We start from the raw sequence: 24526 nt of genomic DNA, 5'->3' as shown, positions 1-24526 counted from the left end.
GATACGAAGTCTAGAAGCAATGAAAACACATCAGATTCAGTAGTGCTTTGTAAAACATTAACTGCAGATGCCTTTTTAAATTTCAGGTTGCACTTCCACTTGTGGGAGACATGGGTGCTATACTGAAGGTAAATTTTTCAGAGATTAAATGTCTTTTTTTGCTGTAAACATGTTTTTTAAACAAATGTGAACTTGAGAGCTTCTGTAGGTTCAGTTCTGACTTACAGGGCTAGCCTAAAATAGTGTTGTGATTTTTTAAAATGTTTTGTTTTCTTTTTAAAAATGCTCAAGAACTGTATTTTATAGAAATTTTGCAAAATAGTGTTTGAACAGCAAGGGAGGTAGTAGCCAGCAAGGGCCCATTCAGCATGTCCAGCCCACAGTATGAATTGCAACAAATATACCTTGTTCTTCACTTTACTTTGTTGCATTAATTTCAGTAATATACCAAATGGGGGAAATAGTCTAGAATTTCTAAGATATTATTTTGAAAAATAATGAAATTTGGAGTGTTCTGCAATATTCCGAAATGAAAACTGTGCTCAGGAGTATTTCAATATGAAAAGCACACATCATTTCTACTGTCCTTTATTAATACATGTACTTAGGGTTTATTGACTTTCTCATTTCCTAATGTGATTTATTTTAGGTCTTTCTTTTTGTTTGTAATTGTACTGGTTTTCTGCTGTACATGCTCTTCTTGTCAGAGCTCTCTCTCTTGCTGCTTTTTTAAGCCTCATTCTTCATTTCTCAGTGTTTTGCAGTTAGCACTTCTCTATGACTGCAATTTAGCTGGCAAATGCTTCTCTCAGCAATGCAGGGGTCATTTACTTTTAAATAACTACAGATTTGAAGCTGGAGAGAGTAACAAGTAGCCTTCATCTCTAACTAATCCTTGAAAGGAAGATGCTCAAACATAAACACAAATGTGTCTGGGGTTATCCAAAGTAAAGCTAAAATGTGTTAGCATGATTTGAGTAGTGTGAGAGATTGGGAGGAAAACAAGGAAGTCTCTCTGAGCAAGTACATGGTTTAGAAGAGAGCAAGGACTAAAGAGAAGCTTTGGTTAAAAATGAAGGCCTGGTCAAAAGGACAAGAAGGAAACAGTGTGCATAGATCAGACTGCATGGATCAGATCTATGTCATAAAAATATTTATTTGTCACTTCATCTTCTGTCTGCTCCACAGGGTGATCCTGGCACAAGAGGTCCTCCAGGCATTCCTGGCAGAGAAGGACCAAAAGTAAGTTTTGAAGAGTGTACTTTTCATTGCTTTGGTCCTTGTTAAAAGCAAAAGGACAGATTCTTACCCTTGTAAGACTTGACTTTTTTGTCTCACCCGTATCCCTGCGGCATTGGGCAGCCTAAAAGTTCAAATGATTTTTATGTTTCAGACCTCTTCATGTGTCAGTTTGCATTTGTCTAGGTGGAGTGAGCAAAATAGCCTGAGTTGAGTCCCAGGCCCAGATAGCTTTTCTGTGTCATGCCTCCATTAAAGCTGGCTCAGATCTGCTGGCCCAGCAGTGCTTTGCTATCTCTGGACTCATTTTGGGTGAGTCAGTCACACGAGAATCCTGCAGTGAAGAGGCAAACTTCCCCTGTCTCCCTCTGTGCAACACAGCTGGACCACCCTGGGCCCTTGCACCCTGCTCCCTTGGGAGCAGCCCAGCCATTTCCCTGGGCTTGTAGTGTCACTGGCATCAATCAAAATCCTGCTTCTCTGGAATCAGATAAAAAGCCACATGGTCTGACATAAAAATATCTCCTGTCATCGAGACTAATTCCATGGAAGTGAACTTTCTCCATTTCAGCAAGCACTCAAGCTCTTTGGTGTTAATGTCTGCATCTTAAGGTCTTTTGAGTATTTTGCCTCCTAGGAACAAACCACTCATTTCCTTTCATCATGTGGGGAGGTTTATTTGAAAGTTTTCAGATGGTTTTGATCCTTTGCTTTATGTTTTAGGCACTATGGCTGTAAGGGCATCATGCTAGCATTTATTGAATGTATATAAAATGCCCTACAGAGCATGAAATTCATTGTTCTCTAATAGAAAATATTTGTTTGAATGTTATGTTTTTATAGGGAAGCAAAGGTGAACGTGGATTTCCTGGGCTTGTGGGGGAAAAGGGCGATGAGGTAAAATTACTTCATTTCTACAGTGGTAGCATTCTTATCTGAACCTGAGTAAAGACCCAGACTGACAATGAAATGCACAGAATGTTGTTTAGTTCTTTACAACGGCTGAGATAGTAATGTAGTTCTATAAATAGCCCTTGATTCTGATTTTTCAATAGGATTGAATATTATTATTATTCCGTTAAATAACATTGATTTGATTTTCATCAGTGAAGTTTTGCTCATTTGTATATTTTAAAGCTGCACATACATTTGCAAGCTAATCTTTAAGGATATAAGATACAGCAATAAATAGGCTAATGCCAAATATTTTCAGAAAATACTTCATGTCTCTAACATATTTGCTTTCATTTGGTTAGTTCCCTTTTAGAATTCGCTTTTGAAAACTTCCCATTAAGCAAATAATCTGATGTGAACAGTAACAGCAGCAACTACTATTAAGTGGAAACTGAAAAATATTCGAATAGGCTGAATTTAAAGTATTTACAATATTTTGCATCTTATATTACATTCTTAGAGTTATTTTTATGTCTTTATGGAGAAGCAAAAAAAAGCCAAATGACTTGTGGTGCCAAATCCAAAATAGCTGCTATAGCTTTCATTTTCAATTGAAATATTTGCAGTTAACATTTCAAGAACACTATCAGTGCGAAAGAAAAAAAAAAGTCACCACGGCAGAAGCTCTTAAGGAAATGAATCTGGATAAATAAATTAATTTCTTAGTGGCCTTAGCCAACTGAGGAGTTAAAATAAGTAGCCCATTAAAAAGTATGTGGTGAGCACTTTGAAACTCCAAACTACTTAACTGGGATTAAACATGTCTATTTTAATTTAGGAGTGCTGGTTACAAGACACAGCGCCTGGAAAATACAAAAGGAATTTAGAGTGTATTGATTGAGGAGTTAGTAATTCTTTATAAGCATTTCACATTTCTTTGGCCTTAAGGCCATGATATCTTTAGAATTTTTAAAAAGTAGTAGAATAAGGGAATATTTCCCAAAAAAAGGTGTTTATCAGTATTCTTGACTTACAAAAGTACATAGTTGTATGTGGAAAAAAAAGATGCAGCTCCTGCTACTGTTTTGCCCCAGAATTTAGCATGTTGTCAGTCTAAAGTATCATGCTTATTTTTTCCTTTGATTTTATATGATCTATATAGAGCTCATTACATATATATTTTACATATTTATTACATATATATTTGATTTTAGATGATGATATATAGACCTCACACCTCATGTGCCTCCTGAGATGGAATTCAGAACATATTCCCTAAAAGGATGGGGCAGCCAAAAACAAATTTGATTCAGAATTCTACTTAAAAAATAAATGGGAGAGTAACACATACTTTGTGTGTCATATAGGATACCTCTAGCAGTCAGCCCTAGGAGGAATGAGGCATTAGCAAAACAATTTTGACAATTCAAACACTATTAAACACATGAGACATAAATAAAATTTTGCAGGGAATTAAGAAGTTAATAAGGTAACAACGACTTTATGTCTGGCAGATTTTTTTAAAGGAGTCTACAGCAAATTCATTGTATATTTTTCATTAATGCTGTGTTAATAAGTTCATTATTCATATGTTTCTTCACCTTCTAAGAGCTGGTGAGCTCTGATATTTCAATGTTTCACAGTAGCTTTTGGATATGACATGGTGAGGGTGGAAGTGAATCTTTTTTTCAGAAACATGTATGAAAAGATTTTAAAAGTAACTTCTTTTTACAAATTTCAATATTTTTATTTTGATCATTTCTTTGGAATGGGAAGAAATGGGAAGAAAGACAGAGAAGCCTACCTGACGCCCTTTGAAATATGCTCATTAACTTCCATATGCTTTCCAATCGCCCTTTAATCTTTGTTGAACTTGTTATCTTCATTTTCAAAGCTCTTCGTTTTTTCAGGGGAGTTTTTTTTTAATATCAGTAGTAAGAATTACAGAAGATGTTCCTTTGGTTTAATATTAATTTTTCATGTAAATGTACCATCAGAGTAAAGGAGTTCAAAAGGAGCAGAGAGCACATTAGCAATTACCTTGCCACCCTGAAAAGCTGCAGAGGTGGATCAATGTCCTCTGTGTGTAGGAGCAAGAAAGAAAAATCAATGTCTCTCCATGTCTACATTTTTGCTGATTTATTTCTCTCCGAATTTTTTCCCTCAGTCTCCCCCTCAGAGCACCAATTTCAGGGTTCCTGGCCACTGTGGCTTTCTAGGCTGCCTCCTTAGCCATTCCTTCTAAAACACTGCATTTCAGATGAGAAATACGCCTTTTCTGAGGGGATTTTCTTGTCAGGGGATGGACAGATGAAATCAATCACTGCTTGGAAGAATCCATTTCTCTTTGTGGATTATAGGGAGAACCAAGAGTGTTAGCTCTCATTAGTACATCACTTTCACGTGTCTAAAATTGCACCTGAGCCTGGTGTGGCAGAGGAAAGACACTCAGTGACACACAGGCTTGTCTCAAATCCCACCTCCATCCACTGCAGTGAGTTGCACAGCTGTTCTGTTTAGTAAGTGGATACCAGAGTCCATTGATTTTCAGACAATCAAATAGAATACAAGCAGGAAAGTAGATCATTAAATGCTATGTAAAATGTCATGTTCAATTAACAAAAAGCCAAACCAAAAATGAGGCAGAAAGTACCATTTCATTTAGATAGCATCAGGTAATATTGAGAAGCCTGCTTAAATGTCTTCTCACCAGAAAAAAAAGGCCTTTTAATAAAAGAAAATAGAAAATTAATCTCTAAGGAAAAGCTTGACATCTGTTCTTATCTGCACAACTAAAGACAAAACTATTTACATAATATAGCCTAAAAATATGAAAGGTTGAAGGACAAGTGGTGCTTATCACTCAAGAAAGAAGTTGCCTCTAACCTGGTTCAATGATAACCTGGTTCTCTTCCCCACCTGGTGGGGTGGTTATTTTTTTAGCCATTATAAAAATAAATGCCTAGATTTTAGAAGAAAATGCACTGTAATACAGGTATAATATCGCTGGACATGCTGAATATAAGCTTTTTTGACAGATAAGTGGGAGAGGAACTAGACATGTGCTCTTTTAATCTCCAGGGTCTCCAAGGTGCTCCTGGACTGCCAGGTGTATCAGGACCCAGTGGCCCATCCGTAAGTGTGTCCATCACCCGTGTATTTCTGTAGGGCTTGCTGTAACTGCCTAGATCTAGTCCTTTCTTTTATCTTTTAGGAGAGTAATAATAAAATCTTACCCATTCTGGCTCTAGTGAAGTTAGCTATACTGCTGTTGATGTTACTGAAAATACCATAATTGTCTGGACTCAAAGTTTATGGAACTTAAATAGATTTGAAGTTTTGACATTACTAGAGAATCTGTGAGCTTACATGATTTATGATGTGCAAACTTGCAGTGAAATGTGTATTTTTACCCAAATTAGAGTCATGTTAGTAATAAAATCCAAAAATAATTCCAGCTAGTCATTCTGAAAAAAAACTCAGTGCAAAACCAAAGTAATTACTTGGTTTCACAATTCAAAACCAAAGAATGAGAAAAAGCTGGCAATATTTAAAGACATATATATATCTGAAAATATATCTGAAATAATCATTAAAATTGTTGGTATTACTGGGAGAGGTCCTCTTTGAAATGTTTTCAAATATTCTTTTCTACATATGAGAATGACATTAGTTAGTATGATCACTATTCATTCCTCAGTTTCATGACAATACTAATACTTCTTTCAAAAATTGTAGCCCATTTAAGAAGTTTAATGTGGAATACATAAATTGGCATTTAGCAGTAAAATGTGATTCTCAGCTGGATCAAGATGTGCCAGTTAGGGTCACCACATTTAATTTGCCAAGGTGAAAATGCAACAGTCAAGACGTGTTTTACCCTTCAAAGGACTTATCAGGAGGACACAGCTGTTGTATGAAAGAGAAGAGAAATATTTAAACCTGAAGGAGAAGTATAATTACATTTAAACTATCTCCAAAAAGCGTGTTTTAAAAACTTAGTGACACTGCAAAAATATTGTGTGTCATTTTTTCCTAACTTACATAAACAATTCTGTGTTGCACAGGGAGTCCCAGGAAGACCTGGGCATCCTGGTCCAGCTGGAGCAAAAGGAGAAAAGGTATTCCTTCTTTTTAATCTTGGTACAGGTCTGTGAAGGTTTTGCAATCCCATTACACTGTCTTTTGGGGGTCTTTTAAACTAGTACAAGAGTGTAACAAGAATGTGGCACACATTTCAAATTTTTATTTGTGTTTCACTACAACTTTCCCTAAGCAGGGCTGTGCATATGGCCTTATATTTTGAAGTGCAGTCCTTGTGGTGTATTTAAGTTGCAGAGAATTTTCTTTAGGCATAACACAATATACAAGGTTTAGGAAAGTGAAAATATGTCTCTGACATAGAATATGACTAGTGACTTCTTGCTGTGCTTCTTATTCTTTTATGAATATTATATTCAAAAGTAGTTGTACAAGCACTGAAATTTATTGGATGTTAGTTATTCTGAAAAATTATGTGAGCTTCCTTTATACTTAATTTACATTCTCATATATATATTATCTGTATATATATATTTATATATGTGTGTATATATATGTATATATGTGTATGTATATATATATATACACACATATATATAAAGAACTGCTTTTTTCAAAATTTTATATGTTCTTTTATCAGGAACTTGGTATTATGACGTCAAATTAATTTCTTGGGTACTTCAAATCAGAGCAATACTGCAGAGCCAAACTTTGCTGCAAAATCCTTTCTGGAACAAGTTCTACGTTTTGTGTATAAATACAGGTTTTCTTTCAGTAGTACTCTGGGCTTTTCCAGGCATAGCACTGCCACATCCACATGCAGGATTCTAATTCCCTACAAAACTTTGGTATGACTAAGAAAGAAAACTGTTTTGTAAATCTCTGAAATTATTTCAGTATAAAATTTGAATGAGAGTTGTCTCCTTGCAGATCATGCTAACAAAAATTTACCCCACTTCTTTCCTTTTTATCTAACTGGATGCAAAACACAATTCTTTGATAGTTCCTTGTTCACAACTCACACACAGGTGGGAGTGAGAAGCCCCTGCTCTACAGCTCGTGTCTCATCATTCTAAAAGTGGAAAAAGTCAGATGGCTGAAGAGTAATGAAGAAAACTGAAATAAAGCCCCAGTAAATTTCTCCTCTGTCCTTCATCTGGGCCACACTTGAGAATTGATCACATAATGTGCTTTCTAAAATAATAGGATTTTAATTCCCCATGAAGTTCTTCAAACCACTCATGGGAGGCTGACAATTTCTAAGAATTAACAGGGCCATTTGGAAATTATCCTGGTAAAAATGTTCAGTAAGAATTATATTTTTCTGCTGAGCTAATTATTGGCATTGAGCACTTAGCTTGATTTTTGCCACCTTAGTAATTTTAAATTTGTGACTTAAGTGTATCACTGACATACATTAAATAAGATCCAACGAAGCCAGTGAAAAATTCTGACAGACTTGTTCCAAATTGTACAGTGTATTTATCTGAATTGTAGTGATGAGATTTTGAGAAGATTATTTGGGAAATTTTGCATTGAAACCTTTGCAGCTCTCTACTATCCACAGACCCCATGATTCTGCTGGGGAAAAATCTCAGCAGCTATGCCCTGTATAATATAGGCAATTCAGTACACAATAGCAGAACAGGCTAGAGATACAGGTAACAATGGATGAATATTTTACAGTAAAAACCAAAAAATATTCATTATATCTCTTAGTAAGGAAGATTATTTTAAAAAATCTTAATTTGTATTCAATATGTTTCTAAGTAAATGGAATTTCTGAAACTGTAGCTCTTCTTTATTTACATATGAATGATCAACTGAGGACTAGCTTTTGCAAAATAATATACAAAGCATAAAATTCATGTTAACTTTTATCTGCCAGCTGCTTAGAAATTCATATTAACAACTCTTTTTTTTTTCCTTCTTCTCCCTCCTGGTACATATGAAATGATTCCCAACCCAGGTTACCACTGTTATTTTGCCTTAAGGAAGTTACTACACATAAAGCAGCAAGTAACTAACAAAATAAAAACTAGTAAAAAGTAATGATTCATGCCTTCCCTAAAGCTAAAGCAGGAGCACTGCAGGAGAATTTATTCTTGATATTACCTGCTCTTATTGACTGTATCTCTTGTTTATTGTCATTGTGGTCATCATAGCTTGAGTGTGGAATAGATGTGGCCAGTTACAGTAAATGAGTTACATCAATCTCTTGCTGTACTAGGGTAGCGAAGGTTCTCCTGGGAAACCTGGACCACCTGGGCCTCCGGTGAGACATTTTGTTTTATATCTTGAATTTATATTAGGAACAGTATGTGGGTAAAATGTAATGCAATATAAAGAACTGAGTGTTGGTCTAATAAAAATTAATATTGCAGGAAGGTAACAGTGTCTTTTTTTGAAAGGTTTCCATACTCCATTTTTTTTTCTCGCAATTCATCGCTGAGTAAGTTCAGATCACTAAAGCCCTCTAAGAAACCTGTTCAAATTACTTAACCAATCCAATATTATTAGAGTATCCAATATTATTTGAGTAAAATTGACAGCTTGGATACCTGAGATCAGAGAATCCTGGCAACCTAGGGAAAGTCTGTGGAGCTCACTAGACTCTAAATTAAGTGGAGTAGTACCTAACACAAAATTTATTCTGGAGAATTGTAATAATAAAAATCAAAATATGATGCACACTGATTTACAGGTTTCTTGGTTTATAATTTTAAAAAAAGCCCCAAGCTGTGTTGGTGTGTATCTTATGTTCTTCTGGAATGTGGAATCTTTGGCAGATTGAGAACAAAAAGGATACCACAGCTTTGCTGAACTACAGGACTTGAACAGGGCAATAGTTCTGCCTTTATAATTCATAAGTGACACTTACTTGGTTTTTATGCTTTAAAGGGTATGCCTTACAATGAAAGAAATGGAATGAGCAGCTTATATAAACTGCAGGTATTTCTCTTTAATGTTAATTGCTTTTTTTTCAATCCCCACCCAATTTTAGCCCAACTCAACTTTTAATCTTGCTGTTACAGGGAGGAGTGAGTGTCGCGAGTTATCCAGGTCCACCAGGACCTCCAGTAAGTGCTACCAGAAATCTAATTTCTAGCAGCTAATGGCATAGAAACAGAGGAGGGTTAGTTGCATGGAATTGGATTTTATTTGTGAAAGATTTGAATAATAAGGATTGGTACGTAGCACACATACTGTGATTTTATGCTTGCCAAGCATTTTAGCCCATTTTGGAGAGTGGTTTATTTTGAATAAATCATTTCATCCTAGCAAGTAAAGGCTGCAGAAATGGTACATAATTTGGTATTGGAGCCTTTAGTGAAAGTATTCTTATACTAAAACTGTGTAATTTTGTATTTATAGTTCATGGAGGCATAGTTTTGTAGTGAAATTTGGTGCCAGAAATGAGAAGCTCAGGAATTCTGATTTGAGTTCTGTCACGGTTTCACTACATGTAGCTACAGTGCAGGAAAATGTGTAAAACTAATAATTAGATTGTGGAAGCAATACATGGCTGGTGTCTTTCACACTGCATGCAGTACCTTGCAGCTGGACAATGTTGCTTTGGTTCCATGGATCTAAAGATGCTGTGTGCTTATTTGCATTCTCCTGCTTTTTAGCACTATAGGCAGGTTCTGTTTTGAGATGGTTGTCTCTTTGGTAACCACAGTTATGGGCTGGCACCAAGCAACAGAGCTGTCTTTCGCTGTATTCTGGAACAGCAAAACAAAACTCAAAATATTACTAAGATTTTATACTAAATAAATCAGCTGGGACTGGGATGAATAATGATTCTAAATGCACTGCATTAGCAAAGTATACTCATAATGCAGTAATTTAAAAAACCCATCTTATCATGTAACTGTTCTTTAAATGTGGCTTGGGTTTTTTGCAGGGTCCAAAAGGGGATCCTGGAACAGCGGTATGTATGTATGTATTTTTTGGTTTTGATAGAGAATTCCCCAAGTAGTTTGACACATGGTAATTCTGAAGGACAATAAGAAACCCAAGCCAAAACCTCTCAGCAGTGACAGCCAAACATGGAGTTGTAAGACAGTTTTCTAAAACAGTTTAATAATTTGTTTTCAAAAAAATTCACAAAGCTTCTTTTTTTGTTTCATCATAATGCCTGGAAGCTGAATACATCTTTCTGTACCAGCACCTAGTTCTGTAATTCTGTATGACATCTTTCATCAAAATTAAATCATTGAGCCAAATACTCACACAGAGACTCTGGGAAAAGCTTAATTTGTAAATCAGTAAAATGAGGCATAACAAAATCTATTTACCTAATAACTGGTTAGCTCTTACAGTAATCTCAAGTTAAATAATCTGCTGTTGCTTGCTCTTCAACATTTCCCATCTTGAGTAAAGAAATTCTAATGTATGCAATCTTTTAATTTAAAATTAAAAAACAGGGAGACCCAGGACCCATGGGATTACCAGGACTGGAAGGACTCCCAGGGGAAAAGGTAGGGCTCTTAAAAAGAAGGCATGATTTCTTAGCAGCCACTATCTGCAGCTAAATATTTTCTGAAGCCTTGTTTGGTTTATTTTTCATGTGTAAGTTAATGCTTCTATGAGAAAAATCTTTGCATACTTATTTATATTTTCTGGTTTTTTTGCTTTAAACAAGCAAATAAAATAAAATACTCGCCGAACATAAAATTTCATTTTCTGCAAATGGAAAATTGTGTGTAGGAGGCCTTGTAAAATGCTTGGTAGAATACTACTATAATTGATAGTAATATAGTTACTATTTTCCTTTGTATGGTTCTTGTTGTCTCTTAAACATCATCTTTTGTTTACAGACCATCCGTCCTCTTCTCAGCCTTTTGCTTTCTAATTGTGGAGGCTGATTACAAATTTAAAGAAAAGCTTTTTATAAAAGGCTAAAAAAGTCAAGATAAAAAACTATTCATTTCTAAATATAGCAAAGTACAAAACATTTAGCACAGAAATAAAAAAAATCTGTAAATATGTTTTCTGTCAGCAAAACCAGTTTGATTTTCCCCATATCTTCTAATTTAGGAAGAAAAAAGATTAAATTTTTTTGCAAATGAAATATTTTTCAGCTTTTTTGAATTATGCTATTAAATTACTTCATGCAAAAGTACTTTACTGAAACTTATTTTTCATCACAAAGAAATGTAAATCAAAAGTTTCCCTCTCAATATCACTGTGCATTCCTCCTACTTGCTCAGTCAGTGACAAGATCTAAGGTCTTGTGAAAGATTTAAATAATGACAAGATCTAAGATCTAAGATCTATACTAGATGCTTAAATTACATGAAATGGTTCTTGCTCTGGAATTCTACAATTTACAAGCAATTAAAGACTAGTCTGGTTTCAAAATGAACAAACACAGGGAAACATTACAGGTCTAACTGAGACAAAGTGGGGACAGGAATTAAATAAAGGGAATAAGCAGTGGATCAGATCATATAAACCAGCTGAATGTTTGGCCCTTTCCCAAAGTAGAAATATCATTTCCTTAACTAAATTTGGTCAGAATTTCATATTTGTGGTGCAAATAAGTGAACAGAACCTCAGAGCCTGACAGTCCCAACAGTATAGTGCATGCTGGGTTTTAATTTAGAGCCATGATGCTCCTCTGTGTAGCAGAATGCCATCTTCTACAGACAACATTGGCTGTAATTTCATGATGATTTCATGAACTGCTCATGTCCTCTGGATAAAATGTCCCCTACCTCAGGCTTGCTGAGAGTGGCTGGTGCAGCTGTGCTGCAAGCCAGGCTGCTGAAAGGACCAGAGTAACCCTGGAAAGGGAAAAAAAAATGTTGCAAGGGAAGTGTTAGGCATTTCTAGTTTCACTATCATAGCCAGCCTATAGGGAAAATACCACAAGTTCTGGGTTCAGAATAACCACTGGGGCTCCAGAGAGCGTGTCCTGCCTGCTGCAGGCACTCAGTGCTCCCCACCTGCTGTCCCAGAGGTGGATGTTGTACTCCTCACTGGGTCACTGCTGCCAGAGCAGGACAGGCTGAGCTGTGTCCTCTGAGCTGCTTCCTCCCAACTCCAGGTCAGACATGTAATTTGTCACCTGCTACACTGTGTGTAAGGGAGTTAAGTGTTTCTAATCAACAGCAATATCATTGTGCACCTGAACAGAATGATGAGGATGGGACAAACCACCATTGCTTATGAGAATAAAAACCAGAAATCCCAAAACTTCCTGGGGCTCTTGTGCAGAACTCAACGTGGCTGTAGCTATGTTTACTGAGCTTTAGTGCATCTGGTCCAGATAACATAAACCCATCTCAGAAAAATACTGAGTATGTGAAACCATACTGTTAGTATGGTTTCAACAGTGCCAGGGGTTTTCTGACATAATTTCAGAAAAGAGGAGCCTGAGTTTTTCACATTTGTAACCAACATTACAGTAACAGGGCACAGTGTTGCAGACCAACTCGTCAGCAGTGGGTAAATACCTCTGGGTAGAGTTTTACCACTTGTTACAGCTCTGTCTGCTTTGGATTACAGTCCTGTCAAGAAAGATGAATTTTTCCCTGTAGCTCATCAGTTCCAACCAAAAACACAACACTGTCTAGCTTAGAGCATAGATGGAGGTGGCTGTGTGCTGTAACGGGAACCCTTATCCTGAAAGGGCCGTGGCACAACCAGAGGACACTGGCCTGTAGTAAATGGATAACTGGGCAGCAGGAAAGCAAAAACTTCTTTGGAAGGTACATCTTAAATATGGTTATGTTGATATGAAAGTGAATTACACTGTGTAAATTTTGGTCATTGCCATGGCCACAAACTATAATTATTTGGAGAACTCCAGGTAAGTCAGGGACTTTCTATCCCTTTTCAAGGGAGGTCTCATGCAGAAACAAAGGGAAACATTATATGAGAGAACCTAAACAAAGGATTTTGGTTACTTGCTCAAGTCTGTGTAATGAGCCAGTGGCACAGATAAATATTAGCATTTAGCCTGGCTCTTGTCCTCACTTTCATCTCACTTCCTTGGGTTTTAATGGGAATCCACCAAGAAACTTCTGGTTTCATTGTTGTAGTTTAAACATAGATTTATCTTTTCTTTAGGGTGACCGTGGACCAGCTGGAGCACCGGGAGTGTCAGGGACACCGGTATGTACGTTCTTTAAAGAAAACTCTGGTTTTAGAAGCTGGAAAAACAGGTCAAGCAAGGTGCTGAACTGTAGTCTCAGTCACTGTGGAACACCAGTGCTTGGCTTATGCTTTATGTGTAGGTATGAAGATTATGGGTTTTCCCTAAAGAAATTAGAGTTTTAATAACAGCGAGGGTTCATATTATTATTAAAATGACAAAGTGAGTGAGGTGGATACACAATAAAGCTGGAACTCAAAGCTGCATATGCTTAGTTAAGAAATGTGAGATTCTTCTCATTCCCTCTGTTTAATATAGATAAAGACATTTTTTGTGTTCCTGGGCATGCACAAATTTCTGAGCATCTTTCTATCACAAAGAAAAATCATGAGCATTATTTATTGCAGCCCACAGGGATCTGCATATCAAGTCGATCAAACATTTGCTCTAGGGGAATGCTTTGTCAGCTATTTACATATGATATTCAAAGGAGTTTCTGAAAGTCATAGAGGGACTTTGTTGTAGGTGAAAGTAAAAGTAACTAATAATAAATTGAAATTATCATTATTCATTTGTGTTCCTAAAGGAAATGAAGATATTAGATTTCATTCACAGTTCAATAAAAAAGTTTATCCATATTTCAGGAGGCAATATGGAGTTATTTATATGCAAATAGATTTATTATTAAATTTTGGCAGCTACCAATACATTCAGGAGCTGTTTAAATTATAAATATATGTTTCATGAAATAAAGAGAAATATGTGTCTACACACTCCCATTTCCATTAGCCTCTGATTTAGTCTATTTACTGTGAGTTCCAAGAGGGAACATCATCTTAATTAGCCTAATTTCACTGGGTTTTCCTAAAAGAATTGCACATTTAAGGGGAAAAGTATTTCTCTGAGCTTTACAGCGGATGTAAGGATTTCAAAGTTTGTTGTTCTGAAGCAGATTTTGCACTGTTAATAATGACACTGCACAGTTGTGCATTTCCCATGAATTTCCCACTGTTATGAATTTCCCAAGTTATTGGATTTTCTCTATTCAAGTTGGATAAGAAATATTTAATGAGGCCCCTTCTTCAGTGATGAAGCTGCATTCTGTTGACTATATTTAGTTCTAATAGAATCCAGTGGAATAAAATATTTTCCCCTGAAATAAATTGGATTTTTCACAATTATGCTAAGGAGTTTTAATTAACAAAGTAGTAGATATGACAGACAAATTTTTTTCAATAGTCTAGGAGGATTTTGAGACCTATCCACATATCTTGCTGGAAAAGAATTTGTCTTCTGTACCTGTCATTATTCCCTAGATTGAATAGTGGACCCTTTTCCCCATCTGAGAATGTAAACCTCTTATTTTCACTTGGGTGTTTTGCTGAGATTGCTGAGATTGTCAGGGCAGCTTGGCCTGAGATCCTGCAAGCATTGCCATCAATGCCCATTTCAGCACAAACCCTCAGTGCTGCTGTTCCCAGAGTTGTCCCTGGTGCTGATGGGTTTGGTCTCTCACTTGTACAAAGTCACCTGAGGATCTGCTCTAAGGATACTTTCAGGAAATGTAGGTCCAAGTTTTTAAAAGAAGGGCATCCTACAAAAAAGAGACATTTAAAATCAGCATTTAAATGATGTCGTAAGAGAGGATTGTGAATTCTGGCAGGGTGAACATAAAATGACAATAGAACTGGCCAAAATAGATCATGAAGAAAATTTGCAAAAGGTGTTAAGTGAGTAGTAAGGTCATATTAAAAAAAAAAAAAATCAGGACTAGAAATTACCTGAAGGAATAACCTTGATTTTACATACACACTGAAAAACTTTGATCTGACTGAGTTCTCAAGGTGGAAATCATGGTGTTGTAAAATAATTCTTAAAAGCATCTCAGTATTCAAGAAGGGTAAACAAAACCAAGCGACTGAGTAACATTTAACACAAGAGCCTGTTCATTAAATATGACAAAAATCTGGAAAAATATTTATTTTTCCTTTCTTAAAGCATTAATGAACAATATCATGAATATTTCTCCCATGTATATATACTCTCTTATTTTTGATATAGAGGTACATTTCATTTGGCTTCCTAATAGATGAATGTTTAATATTATCTTTTTGCAGGGAAAGCCAGGATCTCCTGGGTCCCCAGGCTTGCCAGGAGAACCTGTAAGTACAGATTTGAGTTCTGGATTGTTACAATAGCAAACAAATATTTCAGACATCTGATGCAAGATTTTTCATGCAGTGTTTTCATATGCGTTTTCTTTTTCCTTAGGGTGAAAGAGGACCTATAGGAGATATAGGCTTCCCTGGTCCAGAAGGGCCACAAGGAAAACCAGTAAGACTGAATTTATAATTTGCTACAAAAAGTTTATCAGAAGTTACAAAAGAAAGGACATTACATCTTGCTTTGTGTTAGAGTAGGTAACGTGTGAAGAACACACAGAGCTGCACTGCTCAGTATTAGCCATGCAAAAACCAATTCCTGGTATTGTAGTGTTTTAATAGTTAATGTTACTGAGATGTTGCCTGTAAAGGTCTTATGAAGGTCATTTGGATCTTGTTGACATAAAGGTTCCTCTTGTACTTTTTCCAGGGGGAGAATGTGAACCCAGACACTGAGCACAGTCAGTAAAGGATGGGGTGACAGAACAGGTTCTCAGTTTCAGTTTAGATAGAGAAGCGTGGGCTTCATGACTGAATAAACTTTGAGACTCTTCTGTATACAGGTGATGCAACACAGCAGCTGAGGCATTTACTGTTCACTTAGGAGATGTCCAGTCTGCTCCCTTTATGTAATAAAAGTGTGACAGCAGTGTGGTCAGCCCTGTCTGAGCTGGTTGAAAAAACCTAGTTTATATTCCAGAAGGGGTTCAGCCAGGGTAGTGCAGGACTCATTATCTCCCCTGAACCTTGGTGTTTGGGGATGAGCATGAGCAGCAGACCTTGGCAGCTTGTCAGCACATTTCCACATTACACTGCTGCCTGGAAAGAAGACACAGTTTCTGTAGTTACAGCAGCAAATTAGCCCAAGGTGTCTAATCTGTGCAAAACTCCACTTTGCAGTATATGAGAAGAAAGAAATATGCCTGCTGTCTCTGCTCATACAAGTCATCCTTTCTCACTCACAGCTGTGAGTTTTCTACGTGTGCAGATCCATAAATATCCTACTAAATTAAACACTGCCAGAGCCTTTATCTTGCAATTATCTGGCACTGTACAATTGTTAATATACTCTCTGACATTATTTTGGCCCATACCACCTAGGACTCTCAGATCATGCCACATTCCAGTCTGGAAGATAATGTGGGCCTGGAACAGTTTCCAGCAGTTGCTATGAGTGCTACCACCTTCTTTGGGGAAGGAAATGGCTTTAACCCATGAGATCAAAACTGTGCCATGCTGCAAGTCCTGACAACCAAAGAATGGATCTGGATTTGTGATAGTAAGGCATAATCTCTGCAAGAGCAGAAGGGTAATTCAGCACCAAGGCTAATATCTAGAGTAAAAGAACTCTCTCCCATGGTTGTATTATAACTAGCTGCTACTGAAAAAGTGCATGTGCACATACAAATATTCCAAATTTGCAAAATTTCCCTCTAATTTGTCATTTAAAGTTGGGTGATCATTAGATTTGGTGCACATCTTGATGCTCTTTGTATTTCTATGTTGTAGCCGCACAAACTGCTGCTTCTGCAGCTTCAGAACATTTACTGCTATGGCACTAAACACTGAGCTTTACCCTTTATACTTTAAAAACATGTAAACACATTAATTTTTTTTCTTAGGGAATCAATGGAAAAGATGGATTGCCAGGTCCCCCGGTAAGAAAACATGCTTTTGTGTATTTTATTCCTCACAGAAACCACAGCTGTTAATCCTAGGCAGTTGCTTTCCATTCTGCTAACACATGAATACACAAAAAAGCCTTTAACTGATAAGTTTGCCTTTTTTCAAAAACTATATTTCAGGGTGCTGTGGGGAGGCCAGGAGACAGAGGACCCAAAGGAGAACGTGTAAGTCCCTATTATGATAATTTTTCTCTTTTGACTGAGCGTATAAACACATCATCAGCACCTATCTTATAGGCAAAATCAAGAAATTAATTCTCTGTGAACTTCAAGCAGTCACCTAAACATCTAAGAGGTTTAGTCCTAGACACCACTTCAAGGAATTAGAGTTGATTTGGCTTCTGCATTTAGAGCAAAAGCATATTTTATAGACTTTCTAACACAGTTGGCCTGGACAGTGTAAATTGATCAATAGGCTGAAAATTTGAAAGCAGATAATCCAATTATGCTGTTGTCAGACTTTACAAAAGCCATGAACTTGCCCTATTGTCCTCCTTTCTATGTCACAGACACAAATCATGTTTTATGTAAAACAAGCTTGTCACACTTAGGCAGCAGGAATACCAGTGCAATACCTGACTGCATCCCAAACTCTTCTGACAGTTCTGTTCATGGTAACAAGGTCATGGTGGGCAGGAATGATTATGGGAGGTGAGAGATGAGTTTATATATACATACACATATATATGTGTATATATATATACACACATATGAAAGACGGTCTTCTTGTAACATCCCCAAAGTCCTGATGTCCTAACCACAAGGCTGCCACATTTATTTGATGACTCAGAGAAGCATCTCCTTGTTTAATCTGGAAAAGGAAATGCTGCTTTATGACACTGAAGAGACATGAGGGTTTAACAATTATTACAATTATCCCTTAAAAAATTAACTGTTTGCAGCATTCTGGTTTTGCCTTTAAGGACACAGGCCTGCATCTGTGAGAGAGGTTGCAATGAGTACAGAAACTAAAGTCAAGGTTTTCTTGCAGCCCTTATTATTATTACTGCTGTACAGCATGCTCCTTCAGTTTGAGACAGCTGTTGAAGTTACAGAAAAGAGAAGCATCAACATTGGAAGGACAGAATAAAATCTTGAGGTTTTCTTGTGTGATATAAGAATGTCCTCATGGAATCCATTTTAAGAAGGAATAAGCCACCTGGGCTGAAATAGTTTTATATATCCTTCGAGTGACTAAAGACTGCTGTTATTACTACTTTATAAAAGGAGTGACAAACTGGATTGAAAACATGTTTTATACCAACGTATTTTCTAGTGATTTCAACAGATACAAGTGCTAGTGGCTTGCTTGTTTTTTGCTGTTATCTCCAGACCTTGATCAAGATTGTGAACCTGCTGGAGTAGAGCAGATAGAAACACAGGAAAAACAGCAGTTCCTTCTGCACAGAATTTGGTACAAGATAAAATACAAGAGATAGAAGAATGCTAGAAAGGAGAAAGGCTGAATAAAGCAGCACCTTAGGCAGAGATAACAAAGTACAAATGTCCTGAATTTTGTACAATTCATAGTGGAGAGTTTAAAGAGGAATCTGGAGGAATATATGGCCTAGTCTATGAATTTTTACAAGAACATATTTCAAAACATTAAGAAAACACTGGAGGCAGTTAAAAATGTGTATTTGAAATGTTGCTGTAGTATTTGATTTGCCTCCTACATACTGGCAGCCTGTAAAACATGGATTGTTTATAAGAAAAGGATCAGCTTCACACTGGCATAGTACCATGATTCTAGAGAAACTTGCCTTTTTCTTTATCTCTGGTAGAAGAGCTATCTGTACCTACTCTGCAGGGTTACAAACCTGAGAACTTATCTATCACAGAACCATAGAACGGCCTGGGCTGGAAGGTACATTTAAAGATCATCAAGTTCCAGCCACCTTGCCATGGACCTTTCATCAGACCAGGTTGCTCTAAGCCCCATCCAACCTGGCCTTAATATATTTCCAGGGTTAGAGCATCCAGAGCTTCTCTGGACAACCTGTTCCAGTGCCTCAGCATCCTCACAGTAAAGAATTTCTTCCTAATATCTCATCTAAACTGACTCTTTCAGTCTGAAGCCATTACCCCTTGTCCTGTCACTAAATGTCTTTCTTAAAAATTCCTCTCCAGCCTCCTCCTAGTATCTTTGGGTACTGAAATAACTTGGATTAACTATAATTTTGTGCAAATGAAGACATAAAATAGTAGGTATCTAAGGAAAGTTACAGGAAATGTCCTAGTGTCTTTTGCCTATGTGAATATGAGCACCTGAATTATACCTATGCCATAATAGATATTCCTAGTTCCTTGTATATGGGCTAAAAACTTTCTATACTCAAGTTCTGTCCTTGAAAACTGGGCTACAGAGTCAAGCTATTCTTTTTGTAGTCGACTTCAACATCAAAAGTGCAAGAAAACAAAATTTATTTTCAGAGACAAGGTTCAGCCTGGAAAAGCATCTTCCCTGCATGACTCAGTCTGTTTCTGAACAGGCAAGAACTTTCTCTTTAGCATTCTCAAGTGACTTTGCAGGTTTGTTCCACTATGTGCAATGGTTTTCTTTCTGCTTTTATTTTACCCAGGGAGATCCGGGTATTCCTGGCGACAGAGGTCCCCAGGGTGAACGAGGGAAGCCTGGCCCATCAGGAGAAAAGGGGGATGTGGGTCCTGTTGGCCCTCCAGGAGACAGAGGCTATCCAGGATCACCAGGTCATCAAGGTCCCCCAGGCTCACCAGGACCCCCAGGGTTTCCAGTAAGTAAATATAAGTTTATCTTGGTTGTTTGTGTATTCAGACAAGTTATGAAGGTAACATGGGCTGAGCAGTGGAAATTCAACTGAGAAATAGCACAGTATTAGAAAAACTAAGGATTTCTCTTAGATAATTTCAGTGTTCATTTAAGGTGAAAAAGAATATACCCACATGATCAGGCAGTTATTTTAAATTATTTTTTAAAACATCTGCTATGGATAAGCTTTAATTATTTATTTCTTTAGTTCCTGCATACCAATATGGCTACTCAGTACTGTTAATTTTCACATTTTCCATAAGATTAAGATCTGCAGTCTGAGCCTTTGCAGCTGGGAAAGAAAAGGAGACAGCCAAAATTTATTATCAATAGAAGAGAAATCAGTATTTAGAAAGACAATGAAATGCTGCTTGCCAATTGTAGATATCTTGATTTTTCTGCATGAGCACACAGGCACACACATCCATATTATGGGTTCTTTTTTACCTCAGTTATGTAAGATAAAGCTCTAAAACACTTCTCCAGTGAAGTTACTGGGACCATGGTTCTGTTCTGGTCAGCAGTGCATCAGAGCAAGTGGTCCCCAGGGCAGGTAAGAAGTAGGAAGATGCCGTGCAAAAGTAAAGCGGATTTTTGTCCCTGATCATCCTTACTGCTTGTGCAAGGTAACTTCCATACTCACCACATCCTGGTCCTCTTGGCAGCTGGAGGTGCTTCTCCCGCTTCATGCCACTAGTGTCTTTACAATATTATAATGCATTTGCAGTGAAGTGGCCTTTGCAGTAAAATAAATAACACAAATAAATTAAAACACTTATCTGTTGGTGAAAGGCTTATATTTGTAATGCTAATTTGAGCATTTTTTATTTTTATAGCATCATAAATTGTCCTCTGCATGTGCCTTCTGATACATATCACCTTTCTTTTTCCTCATCAGGCTGATGCAATTTCACTTGAAGAAATAAAAAAATATATCAAACAAGAGGTTCTTAAGGTATTTGAAGGTAAGAAAAGGAAATATTATACAACTAAATCTGAAATTTTGCTCTAAATTTCTTTACATGTCATCTAACTTACATTGGACTTAGCAGGTACCTTGTTGCTGTAGCTGTGTTTAGCAAGTCTGCTTTACATGATTCTGTTCAAATAATGAGAGGTTAGAGTATCTGTCAAACAGAGTATTTCCTTATGTAAAAGATTAGCACTGAAGGGTAGTCTGCTCCAAATCATAATAGCAAACAGAAGTGTCATTGTAGGTGCATATATGTATCATGTATTACTGCAGATACTGTTTATCTACAACATACCATTAAGATATTGAAGTGCTGCTAAAGCAGAAACCACAGATATACCTAATTATTTTGCCCACTTAGTGGCTGACTGTCTAAATAAGAGAAAGGTTCAACAGCCTTCAGTCACATAGGTCTAAACTGCTGTGCAGTTTTCTCAGCAAATATCCCTGCTGAGTTCCAGAGCTCCCAGCCAGACCACCATCATCGGGCACAGTTTTAGGCAAGTACCAGATTCAGCCAAAGCCTTTGTATTATGTAAGATTTGTTAGATGAGTCCTTACTCTGAAAAGGGAATATTTTTCTTCCCCAGCATTCCTTTAGTCATGGAGAAAAGCTGTGACTCAGGTTTCTGAAACAAGCTTCTTCGTGAACACCCCTTAACAGTAGCTTCTCTCCATTGCAAAATGCATTTCTTATGTCCTAAATATGCTTTGTTTTTCTGTCATTAACATTTGTGGACAAAAACCATCTTTTAGAGATAAAAGAAATTATATAAATCTTGACACTTCTTAGCCTGTTCAGGCAGTTTTTTGCTTTATAAACAAGGCTATCACTTTGTGTATTATCACCTCTCCCCAGGGTGCTACCCTTCAGCGTTCAACATACTATATATTTCAAGAGCAGTTTGATGAGTGAAGTCACTTCCTTTTCCCATTCAGATAGAATGGTAGCAAATGTTTATCCTATTTACAAAAAGAAGGCATTATAAGGTGCCCTGCCTGCACAGAATAAAGCAGTTTTGTCTTTATAGCTATTCCCTTTTCTGCATCTTGCTACTGCTCACGCAGATCTTCCAGTTTTGGCATTGTTTCATTTTGTTTACTTTCTATCACCTTCCTTCTTTTTTGTTTGATGCCCACTCTTCTCTAATTTTTTTCTTAAATCTTAAAACTCCCCCACTGTAAATACCCACTAAATTGTGGAATGCTTAAGGGCTTTAATCTGGTGTAAATGAGACAGAGCCAAGGTTAGTACCTATTTTACCTACCTCTAAGGAACAGTAAAATATTACCAAGAACAATTTATCTCACCAGCATGAAAATTTCTATTCTGAAATATCTACAATTAATACTTTTTGCTGAGTGCTTTCAAGTTTTTTACGACTTTTTTCAGGGTTCCAGCACATTCCAAGAACTGTTCGCAGGATTTAACCTCTACTTTGCAGCTTAATATGAGTTACAAAAATAGAAGGTAGCCCTCTATCAGTGTGTTAAGTATTAATTATTCTGTGTATGTGTTTTAAGTACTTCCATGAACAGGAGTCAGAAATAATTTGAAATATTGGAATATGTTAGTAATAGAGAGTAGTAATAGAAACTTTAATACAAATTAATTCTGATTATTTCAAAGGGTAAAGACTCAGACATGAATCTGAGTTGGAACTGAAGGTCTCAGTGCTTATTGGAGCATTTAATACTTTGACATTAAGAAGAATTAAACACCCTACTTACAGAAACTTTAGCTGGGGCTTTGGGATTTTTTTCCCCTTTTTTGCTAGCAGATTTCTTACCAACTTTTTCCTGTGTCTTTGATTAATGAAGAAAGGATGGGTCAATTTGTATCCCAGCTGAAGCTGCCTGCTGCAATGCTTGCCTCCCAAGCTCATGGAAAACCAGGGCCCCCAGGAAAAGATGGATCACCAGGGCCACCAGGAAAGGACGGTTTGCCAGGGCCACCAGGAGAACGTGGAATTCAAGGTAGGGATTCCAAAATATGTTCCTTTTAGCTGTATCTTGAAATCCTTATACACTTGCTAATGTTTATTAAATAAACCAGGACTACCTATCTAGCTTTCTAATGATTAACTTTTAAACTTATGTACTTATGTTTTTCCAGACCACATCTAAATATTAACCCATGGTAAATGTGTGGATTTTTACTGATTAAAAACTCCTAATCAGTGCATTTTATTCTAATCAGTTATAAATTTAATTATTGACAGATATCTAAATCTGACAGAACTACTGTAGCAGGGTTGGGGTTTTTTTCCTACAAAATACTTGAATAAGGAAGAAAAACAATGCCAACACTCTTGCTATTTAGCTTCAGCTTCATATTTAGAGGCCATCTTATTTAAGAAAAAAAATCTTTCTGTCTCCTGGTCCAACTGCTCTCAACTCAGATCCTGAGAAAATTCAGGGCAGGAAAAACTGAAGAAAAATATTCTTCTTTAAGAAGCAGTGAAAACTGAAATATTACTAAATTAATTTTTCTTATGGTGAAGGAACCTATTTTCATAAAAGAAGAAATAAGAGTAATCAGTTTTTCACTAGCTTAAGGTATCAACTGTACCCCAAACAGTAATTTGTGCATTGCAATGCACTTGGACAGTATAGAACTCTCATTTCTGTGAACTGCTTTTACTGCAAAAGTGTCTTTTACTGCAAAATTAGCTCTGAGAGATCCAGGATCATTGTAGTTGTGCTCTACTGTAGAGCCAGGCTTTCAGGGATTAAAAGAAAGATGAGAACAGATTAGAAAGAAAAAAGAATTTATAGATGAATAATATTGTGTGGGTGGGTAACATGTAATTTGCAGTTTATCTGTAGGTAGTTCTTTATTATCTTTTGTTAGTTTGGTCTGCTCTGGAGTCAGAGCAAGTCAGACTGGAATGAAGAACATGGCAGCAAAGCTGAAGATGTGTGGATCCTAAAGCTATCAGAAGAATAAGGACTTACTAACACTGATAAGTGCAAACCACTGACAGAAGCTTGAAAAATGTGATGAGCTCAGAATGAGAAGAACAAGAATAAAGGATCAAGGAAAACAATAAAAGGCTTAGAATCTTACAACACTGACTTCATCGTTACCTAAATATTCAGATCACTGCAAATAGTCACCTTCAATGTCAGTGCCAGATTGTTCAATGATTATTTATGTGCTGGATACACTTCTGGGAAGAGAAATGTTGCACTAAGTTTCGTTTCCAGCTAGTGAGCATCAAGACTAAAAGATGATAGCTATGCTTGAAAACAAACAAACAAACAAACAAAAAAGCTGCTTTTCCATATCTTATAGTTAAGTAAAATAGTGCCCCATGTACACAGGATTTCCATTTATTTTACCAATATGCTCAATACTTGTTTTTGATTAGTAAAAGGTAAGCTAAGTGAGAAGCCTTTAATTCTCTGATATATAAAAATATACAAAAAATTACTCTTCCAAGGAAAGAAAAACCAGAAGTTTACCTTGCCTCTTTTTTATGCTGTGAATAAGAGACTGTCCTGTAAGAGATGCACACTTACACACACCCTTCACACCATCCTCAGTTGTGCCTGTGCATGTTACTGCTTTGTGCCAAGAGTAAAAAGAAATTCAAATCTCTGAGAAGATTGAAAAGTATCTTTTTATATTCCAGC

At 36.7% G+C, this 24526-nt stretch overlaps 1 protein-coding gene across 1 annotated transcript in view; it reads left to right on the top strand.

The window, feature by feature from the left end:
* The window catches only part of COL19A1 (collagen type XIX alpha 1 chain), a 170211-nt gene extending 146253 nt beyond the window's left edge, over positions 1 to 23958 (top strand). The window contains exons 30-48 of the mRNA XM_031057604.1: positions 87 to 128; positions 1189 to 1242; positions 2083 to 2136; positions 5215 to 5268; positions 6201 to 6254; positions 8405 to 8449; positions 9076 to 9126; positions 9210 to 9254; positions 10082 to 10108; positions 10605 to 10658; positions 13255 to 13299; positions 15397 to 15441; positions 15551 to 15613; positions 17064 to 17099; positions 17247 to 17291; positions 19709 to 19879; positions 20813 to 20879; positions 22709 to 22864; positions 23742 to 23958. Of these exons, the coding sequence (XP_030913464.1) occupies positions 87 to 128; positions 1189 to 1242; positions 2083 to 2136; positions 5215 to 5268; positions 6201 to 6254; positions 8405 to 8449; positions 9076 to 9126; positions 9210 to 9254; positions 10082 to 10108; positions 10605 to 10658; positions 13255 to 13299; positions 15397 to 15441; positions 15551 to 15613; positions 17064 to 17099; positions 17247 to 17291; positions 19709 to 19879; positions 20813 to 20879; positions 22709 to 22864; positions 23742 to 23782 (1149 nt within the window). The 3' untranslated portion in view covers positions 23783 to 23958. The remainder of the gene's footprint in view (positions 1 to 86; positions 129 to 1188; positions 1243 to 2082; positions 2137 to 5214; positions 5269 to 6200; positions 6255 to 8404; positions 8450 to 9075; positions 9127 to 9209; positions 9255 to 10081; positions 10109 to 10604; positions 10659 to 13254; positions 13300 to 15396; positions 15442 to 15550; positions 15614 to 17063; positions 17100 to 17246; positions 17292 to 19708; positions 19880 to 20812; positions 20880 to 22708; positions 22865 to 23741) is intronic.
* The last annotated feature ends 568 nt before the right edge of the window (positions 23959 to 24526 follow it).

The sequence above is a fragment of the Geospiza fortis genome, unplaced genomic scaffold, assembly GCF_000277835.1.
Source record: "Geospiza fortis unplaced genomic scaffold, GeoFor_1.0 scaffold264, whole genome shotgun sequence".
NCBI lineage: Eukaryota > Metazoa > Chordata > Aves > Passeriformes > Thraupidae > Geospiza > Geospiza fortis.
The sequence above is the reverse complement of the archived record's forward strand: the minus strand, read 5'-3'. Positions and strand labels throughout refer to the sequence as shown.